This window comes from Podarcis pityusensis, assembly GCF_964106645.2.
Source record: "Podarcis pityusensis genome assembly, chromosome: 3".
Lineage (NCBI taxonomy): Eukaryota > Metazoa > Chordata > Lepidosauria > Squamata > Lacertidae > Podarcis > Podarcis pityusensis.
Window position 1 is genome coordinate 101,599,072 of NC_138026.1, and position 9,021 is coordinate 101,608,092.

Genomic DNA, 9,021 nt, shown 5'->3' on the forward strand with positions numbered 1-9,021 from the left:
AAACTTTGTAAAGTTACAAGCAAGTTCTGTTTCTTAGCTTTTCCAGGAAGGTGTCTATGCCTGTCACCAAGGCCTCCTATAAAAATGACTGTCTAATTACCCAACCACCAAATACTAATCTATAGAAACCACAGCCACAAAACCAAAGGCCAGAGTCTCTCTCTGAAATAATGGGAACTGCCTTTGGTGGCATGCCTACAGACTAGCAATGAGCGAACATTAATTTCAGTACTTAAAAGTCAGTCCCGAGCTTTGTTCAACATGTGGGTAGCAGCACTGCATTCTAGCTAGCATTTGTAGATGTCCTGGCAGCACTGCAAGGCCACATTAACCTTAAGGCAGGCAAAAAAACAAAACCTGAATAATCATAGGGAAATAAATGCATTTCAAAGTTTGTGGAACTTATTAATGGAGATGGGGTGAATAGGTTTACTAACTAATCAAGCTCTGAAAAAGTAAACATTCAACATAGCAAGCATTTTGGGCCAAATTCTCACAATGGCAGATGTTTTGTACCTTAAAAAATTGGGCTTGCCCAATCATAAGTTTATCCTTCCCAGAGTTCCCTGGTAGCGTTCCTTTTTTCCCTTATGCTAGCTTTCTATGGAGGAAATGTTTTTGTATGGATGCATTCTCGATTAGCAATTGGTGAGTTGGGAGAGCCTGTGATAGAATAAACATGTGTTTGTCTTTAACCTTCCATTTGCAAGAACTAAACAAAAATCCTACTTAGGGAAACATGCAGTGCTTTGTTGTTTAAGCAGCATTGAACTTATCCAGCTAAACTTCTGTGTTGTTACAAGGAAACATATTTTGAACAGGAATCAAGGATGACCTGTGTATTATTCCCATTCATCATTTCCTCCTGCTCTCCAGGCAAAGTTATATTCTATTGTTGACTTCCTTTATATTAATAAGCTGAATACTTTAAAAAAAAAAAACCAGCAGCTCCAAAGGAAAGTCAACTTCTCTCCTCCTCCCCCCCCCCTTCAAAAGTTGGATGTATACAGGACTGTGTGTGGTTTGAAATAGTACCTTGGAACCTTCTGGAACAAAAGTTTATTGGTTTTGGCAGCCTCCCAAGTATTTCTGCAGGAATGGAGCGATTCTGCAGTTCAAAACCAGGTTAATCTGTAGCTAAGACACCATACTGATAGGGCAGAACTAATAAAGAACCACCACCTTGCAGACATTGGCTTTTAATAGCTTGGGATTTTTTTTTCCTCAAGAGTTTTTATTGGGAGAACTACAAAACATTTACAGTACAAAGTTTACAGTCTCGCACTCCAAATTTGTAGTGAACTGACTCTCCAAAATATATTACAACTCAAGTTGACTTATCTTCTAGTTACATTCAAAACATACTTCTTATGTTAAAGTAGTCCAAAGAGTACATAGTGCTGAATCTGTACCTATGTACGTTTTCTTTTCTTTTTTTAATTAAAAAAAAAAAGGTACTGCTCATTCATCCATTCACCCTCCCATGAAAGTTTTGTATAACTCCTGACTTTTTTTTCCAAACAAAAAGTTTCATGTTTTGGAACTGTAAAAGATATGATCCTGAACACATTTACAGGTTCAGGTCCCAAATGTGGCCTCCTTACTTATACGAGTGGTACAATTTCATGTAGTTAAAACCCCCAGCCCTACATTCAAATTCTCAAGCATTAAGAAAATACTCATTTGGTTGAGGAAGATTTAAGGCAAGCATGGACCCTTATGAAGGCACTGTGGGACGTAATACTGGGCTCCCCCCTCCCCCCCTCTTTATTGCTACATACTTTTTAACTATCACAGTGTGATTGGTGAAGTTAGGCAACACGAATACTTTTTGGTTAATTTTAAAAGTTTGAATTAGGTTTTGCCACTTTAAATTCTGATTGCAAAGTAGGTTTAAACTTGGACGGGTTACAACCATTGTACATTCTAAAAAAAACACAACCCATTGAAATTTCTCAAAACTACTTCCACAGCATTGAGTCAGATTTCTATATAAAAAAAGGCCAATGCAATCTTTCAATTTACGTAAACAAGGAAAGAAATTAATGAAATAAATATTACATACAATCTCTTAAATTAAGAATTTTACTCATTTACAATAAAATAACCAAGTGAAGTTACAAAAAGGCATATATTACTGTGAAAAGAACACACTCCACATTTTGCCGATTAATAATGGCAATCATAATTTAAACATAATAAAAGAATATATATCTATTGCTTTTCATCATACCCGATAAATACAGTATGAACAAATTACCAATGTATACTTTTCACAAGATAATAAATAAGTTAAATAGTTTCATATTGAGTTGTGCAGTGACTTGCGCAATCAACTCAGCTAAAAAAAAAAAAATTAAAAAATCAGCAGTTATTCTCCAACAATTACAAACTAAATTCAGTTGAATGCTTCCAAATAAAGCAACAAAAAAATTGTTCTAAGCCAAACATCCACTAAGTGGTGGCAATGGAACCAATATTAAACTTTGGAATGGAAGTTTTAGCATGTTATAATATATATAAGATATATATAAAAAAACTAGAGTGTTATCAAGGCATATTCTTGGCAGGATGTTGGATTTTTCTTTTAAAAGCTTATACATTTAGTATATTTACTTTAAATTTGATTGAAAGGCAAAAAAACCCCACACTCCTTACTTTAAATTCTTTTTTTGTTGTTGTATAGCGATCTGGAGGGACCTGGAATGCAGAGTTCATGGGCCTCCAGAATGATTGCTGATTCCTGGGGGAGTAGGATTGGGCAGAACTGTTTGCTAATGCTTATTATTACCCTTTGTCTCCTCCCCTCCCCATAAAACACACTTGGAAGATGGAATGGCTGCTGCTGGTGGTGCACATTTATAACCTAGTCTAAAAAGAGGGGGGGGGAGGAGAAATCCTCTCCTTCCAGTCTCTTTAGATATATAAAAATAAGATTGTTCTCTTGATGACATCATTTGCCCTTTCACAAACTGGCATTTGTTCAGCTCTTGATAAGGGGGGGGGGCAGGGGGAAGCTTCTTTTTTTCTGTCTCCTCTCTGAATTTGCTCAGCAATCAAAAGGATTTCTCTTGCTTAAAAAGGAACACAAAAAAAAGTGTGGGGGAGAAAACAGAAAAGGGTCTGTGCGAGCTTGGCTAGTATCTGGAGGCTGCTGCAGTCTCTGCTCCTGGTGAGAAGGCAGGGAAATAATAGGGGGCATTGAAGGGGGGAAAGGGGGTAGCTTGCCCAACGAGGGACCCTCCCTTCAAAAAAAAAAGCAGGGGTCCCCAAGGATTGACAACCATAGGACACCTGCCCTCTGCGCCCCCAAAGTCCCACTTTCTCCTGGCGCCTCCTTAGTCGTCGGAGATGGAGAGGCGGCTGAAGATGGGCAGGCGCCTGCCCGAGTCCAGGCTGGGAGACTCCGAGCCGCTCAGGCTGCCCGAGCTGAGGGAGCCGCTCAGGTAGCTCTCTCGGTCGGACAGGGAATCCGGAGGGCTCGGCGGGGCGTCGAAAACGGGCGACTCGGAGAGGCGGCGCAAAGGCTGGAAGGTGAAAGGAGGCGAGGCCGGAGGGCCGGGCGGCGGGCAGCAGTTCCCGCCTCCTCCTCCTCCCGCCCCGCCGCTGCCGCCTCCTCCTCCGCCCGGCTGCTGGTGGCAGCGGTAGAAGGTGGCGGCCGCGTTGGCGAAGGGGGGAGGCGGCGGCGGCGGCGCGTGGAGGGCGAGCGGCGCGATGAGGCTGCCCAGCTCCTGGCCCGCCGAGAAGGCGAAGGCGTTGTTGGCGCACGGCGGGGAGGCCACCAGCTCGTCGCAGTACGAGCCGCCCGAGGAGCGCGCAGGCGGCGGCGTGCGAGACCCGCCGGGGCTTTCCAGGAGCAAGGCTGCCGCCGCGGCCGCGGCCGCCGCCGCTTCCAAGCCGCCCGGCGCCCCTCCGTGGTGGTGCTGGTGGTGGTGCGCCGAGAAGCCGGAAAAGCTGAGGCTGTGGTGCAGTTTGGGCCTGTCCCCTCCTCCTCCGCCTCGAGGGTGGGGGATGCCGAAGCCGCCGCCCGCCAGCGGGTGGTCGCGGGCGGAGGGCGCGAAGGCGCGCAGGTCGCCGGTGCTTCCCGCGTGCGGCGGGTGCAGAGGGTGGTGGTGGCCGCCGCCGCCGCTGTGCAGCGTCGGGGGCGGCGCGCTGGTCTGGTGGGGCGGCGGCTGGTGCTGCGGCGTCGCGGGGTTGGCGCCGCTGCCGTTGGCGGGCGCAGGGCGGCGCTCGTCGGCGTTGTGGATGAAGTGGCAGCGCGGCCCGTAGGGGCAGAAGCCGATGGTGTGGAAGGTGCGGCACAGCTCCGTCTTGTACTTGGGGTGGCGCGTCAGGCTGCGCAGCTCGTGGAAGCCGTGCGCGAACTGGCACTTCTCGCCGTACTTGCAGGCGCCGCTCTCCTCGAAGGGCCGGCACAGCTCCGTCTTGTAGCGCGTCGAGTTGATGGGAGCCCCGCCGCCGCCCCCTCCGCCGTTGCCATTGCCGCCGCCGCCGCCGCCCTTCCCCCCCGAAGAAGCCGCCACCACCACCACTTGCTGCTGCTGGAGCTGCTGCATGAGGTGTTGGCTGCGCTCGCCATTCTCGCTGAACGAGCGGTCTCGGAACTTGTTCTCCTTGTTCAGCAAGGCGGTGGTGGGGCTGCTGCTCCCTCCGCCGCCGCCGCCGCCGCCTCCTCCTCCGGTGCCAGGCTCCTTGAGGCCGCCGAAGGAAGAGGGCGAAGGCGACGGCGAGCCCGCCGGGAACTTGGCGTTGCCGTTAGCCAGAGCCTGCAGGTTGCTGGTCGAATGCCTCCGCAGGAAGCCCGGCGCGAAGTTGGAGCTGGGCGAAGTGCCCACGGGGCTCCCCACCGCCTTCTTGTCCAGCATGCTGCTCAGGGATTTCTCGGTCTGGGAGCCAGAAGGGAGGGTGGGGGAGAAGGGGAGAATGGGGCAGAGAAGGGAGGGAGAAAGAAAAGAAAAAGGGGAAAAAACGGTGCACCGTGACTGCCGGGAGCCTGGGGAAAGGACAGGGGCTTGCAAGTCTCCAGCACCTCTCTCTCTCTTTTCTGCACCAACCACAAGGGTCTTTCCTCAGCGGAATCGCCCAAGAGGAGCCCCCGCCAGCTCCGTTCGCGTATCCATGCGGTCTTGGTTGTCAAGGTTCCCTCCCCTCCCGCTCCAAGCAGCTATCTGCAATTTAAAACTTTTCGAGGGGTGCTCCGAAACCCCTCCCACCAATCCGGAGGGGCTGCACGAAAGAGTTCCGATTCAACACAGCCGGACCTTGCAGTAGCAAGCTTCAGCTTCCACACATTTGCCATGGCAGTTTTTATTTTAAAACACACCCACCCCTCACGTACACTGGAATAATCACAAGGAAGATAAAAGCAAACAACAACAACTGAGCACAACAACAGGCACTCCACTGCAAATATGCCCTTCTTCGCTGTCACCTCCCTCCACTACAAAGCGAAAGGCTACAAGAGATGCACGAGCAACAGGGAGCAGCAGGTTCCCTGGGAAGTTACTGAGAGCCGAAAAGTTTTAATCTTCCCCCTCGCAACTTGTTGCAGAACAAAGCCGTTCCTGCAGCTCGTTCCTCTGCATGCTTAGCAGTGAGTCTGTCCCACGGGGTTCAAGCGGACTCGCTCCCAAGTAACCGTGCACAGGATTGCAGCCTTGGACAGGGTCTTTCTGCAAACCAGTTTTGCGCCAAAACTTCTCTGAACTATTTCTGCTCCCTGGTAGAGAGACAAGAGCGCGAGCTTCCCTGCCCTTACCTTGCACAAGAAGTCGATGTCGTAGAAGGCAGATAAGAGTGTTGTAGACATTTCTAGATCCTGTAATGGTCGGAAATGCAGGAAGGACCGAAAGATCCCACTTTCCTCGGAAGCTTTGGGTGAGCCACGACTGGATAGGAAAGGGCGGATTGCTTGAGAGCTGAAAAAGTCTATATAATCAATTTCCCAACCGAGATGGGGAAGCGGGTGCCCAGCCAAAGCGCCGGCCGCAGCTATCTCGAGTGCTGGAACTCCGCGACTGCCGTACACGCCCCATATATAAACGCCAGGACAGCGGGGAGGGACCCAACACTGACCCGGCCGGGGTCTCCCAGCAACAGCACCCAGAGGTTCCCCTCCCACCCAGCCTAGCCCTGCCTCTTTTGTCTCGGCGCTCCTTCTCATTGGGCGCCGCCAATTTTCTTTCAGCGGCCGGGAGAGGAGGGTGGGGCAAGTTGGAGAAGTGATCCAGAAGGGATTGCGGGAGGTTTCGGGAAGAGTCGCGTTCGCCAAAGAAAGTCTTAAGGCCGCGCAAAGCGATCGGTTCCCCCCAGTCCTTGCTGTGCTAGGCACGCGCTGGAGGCTCGCTGGCTCGCATAGAGAAGGTACTGTTCCCGCTCTATAAGCGCGGCCAGTATACGCAGTCAAGGGTGCAAGTTTACTTTTCTCATCGGAACATGCACCAGGGAAGACATCCTATAAGGCTGGCTTATTTTGCACAATGCATTCTGTATACAAAAGGCTTGCTTAGTTATGGGCTGCGCAGTTTCCGCGAGGCTTGCAATAAACGCCATGTGCACAGGAAACTCCCATGAGGTTAACCGCCGGCAAAGCACGAACGCAGTTCGCTCGAGAATGCAGCGTGGCTCCTGCACCTGCTGAGCCTCAAGTTTGTAGTATGAAGAGGAAGGGGTTTCCGCAAGGCTTGTGCGCCGAGACCGCAGCCCCTGTGCACGTTGAACTCAGCGGCGCTTACTTTGAGTAAACACGCATAAGCTCGGGTTGCAGGGTGCTTGCATCACGTGGGTGAATTACGAAACAATTGCTACTTGACAAAAGGTCTTTGAGCAGCAATGCATGTTAGCTCGGTGTCTGCACCCAAAGTGCAATTTTCTGCTGCATCATGCAGCGCGGTGCGTAAAGACACGATTGCACTCCAGGTCTAGGCAGCGTTGACGTACCCCCCTGGCCATGCTCTCTCCAGATTGGGTTTCTCCCCCACCACTCCGCGCGGAGGATCAGCCGCCCTCTTTGCGCGAAGCCCGCCCAGCTCCTTGCACGGCTCGGAAGTTTTCAAGTAAACACACGCTGGCATTGGGCTTTCCTGCCAGTTTCACACCCCCGCTGAGCCGTTCGGGAAGCTCGCAGCGAAGCATCAAAGGGCCTGGGAGTGAAATGGGACGCCCCTACAACTCCTCCTCTTCCTCCCGCCCAATCAAGGGACCTTGTGCCACGCAACAGGTTTTGGGAACAAAGGCTGCCCGCCTGGCCGTGTAACTGGCTGGACGGCACCACCGCTGCCCGCTGGGGTGTGTGATGTTTGCAAGAAGAAAGGGCGCTTTAACTCCTCAGCTGCTGGGTTCCTTGTTGCTCAAGAGAAGCCCCAGCCCGTGCGACCGTCCCGCTGCCGACTAGTTCCCAGACTTGGCAGCCGCTCAAGGTCTTGTGATCCGATTGGCGCAGCCAGCGCCTCGTCCTTTGACACACAGCCTCAAACTCCCCGCTTGCCGCTGCGCCTGGCCAGGGGAGGGCCAGGCTGACGCAGCACAGCTGCGGGACCGCGCGCCGGCGCTCGCCTTGCCCAGCCCCACCCCTTGCCTCTGGACCCCCGCCAAAAAAGAGGGAGAGCTGCTCAGCCTCCCCCTCCCCTTCCACCTCCCCAAGTCCCTCCGCCGCGGCAATGAAGTCTCTCCACACTTTGGTCCCGGTTAATGAATTCAAGCCGGTGGCTTGGAGAGCTTGGAATGCGCGCGCCGATCGGTTCCGCGCGCGTTTGCTGGGGGAAGTACAGGGGGACGCGCAGCGCAGTAGGAAGGAAGCCCCACGGCGCGCAACGGGGCGCGCTCTTCCCAGAGCAAGTGCGTCCGCCCCATCTGGAACTCGCTTTGCCTACCAAGCAGTGCGTAATTCGGCCCCTCTTTGGCGAAGGCCGACTCTCATCGCTCCTTTACTGTAGCAGCGGGGGAAAGCTCCCCCACTCGCAGACCAGCTCAGCATCTTACGCAAGAACAAGCGAGCCTGGCCTGTGCGCATTGACATGCGAGCTCGACCCAGTTCCCAGCGAAGGACAGGCAGGCTTAGGGGCGGATGCAGGAAGGACTTGTTGCCGTCGGAGCTGCGCTTACTCGCGCCTAGGCGCACCACAATGCCTGCATCCACTGAGCGCCGGGCTGCATCCATGTGGGGAGCAAAGCGGAAAGTGTCAGGCGCCCCGACCTCCTCCCCCCACCCTTTTCTTGCCCTTGACTGGTTTACAAAGGCGAGGCCGCCGTTTGATCTTCCTTTCAAGCGGCTGCTTCGGAAGATGCGGCTGTGCGGCGAGGCTCTCCAAATCCAGGGGCGCGCTAGCCACCAAGCTGCGCCCACTGGCAGGCGAGTTGACGGCTCTGCCCGCCCACCGCGTCCATTTGGTGCCCTGCTACCTCCTTACGGGAGGCGGCCGCTCCGCAAGCGCGTGCGTGCGTGTGTGTGCGCGCGCGCGCATCGCCCCAAGGCTACAGCCTTGGCTCCTCCTCCTCCCGTTAGTTCGGCTCATTCCCACCCGGAAGCGCCGCTCCTGCAAAGCGGGGGCGGCCGGGCGGGGGGCGTTTCCAGCAACTCTCGGAGCGGAATTGCCGCGTGCAAAGAAAAGCCTTCTCCACCCGCACAAATAAAGCGAGTGGAAGCTCGTTTTGGGGAGGCTCCGCAGCTCTCCCTCGGCTCTGCGCCGAGAAGGAAGTTTGGAAAACAAAAGCCCCCAGGCGAGGGCGCGCAAGCAGGCGCCCCAAGCGGTCGCTGGTCCTGCGCCACGGCAGAAAAAAGGAAAACAAACCCTCGCCCTCACCTTTCAGACTAATCTCTTTGGCAATTGCAACGCTTTGCGGCTACGGCCGAGGAACTGCATTGCCAATCCAGAAGTGGACGTGACAAGTTGACATGCGGGCCAGAAATAGTTCCTGAAGGAGGCGGCCACCCCCTAGCGCCTGCATCCCGTAAGAGGAACGCAGCCTTCGTTTATTGAGGAAGCGCGTCGAGGGAGGGAGTTGGGTTTAATCTTAGTTTCT

At 53.2% G+C, this 9,021-nt stretch overlaps 1 protein-coding gene across 1 annotated transcript; it reads right to left on the reverse strand.

The window, feature by feature from the left end:
- Positions 1–1,192: 1,192 nt before the first annotated feature.
- ZFP36L2 (ZFP36 ring finger protein like 2) lies at positions 1,193–6,305 on the reverse strand. Its single transcript, XM_080998154.1, has 2 exons — positions 5,759–6,305; positions 1,193–4,886 (listed from the first exon to the last, which is right to left on the reverse strand). The coding sequence occupies exons 1-2, from the start codon at positions 6,161–6,163 to the stop codon at positions 3,339–3,341; spliced, it is 1,953 nt and encodes a 650-aa protein (XP_080854280.1). The 5' UTR covers positions 6,164–6,305; the 3' UTR covers positions 1,193–3,338.
- Between the last annotated feature and the right edge of the window lie 2,716 nt (positions 6,306–9,021).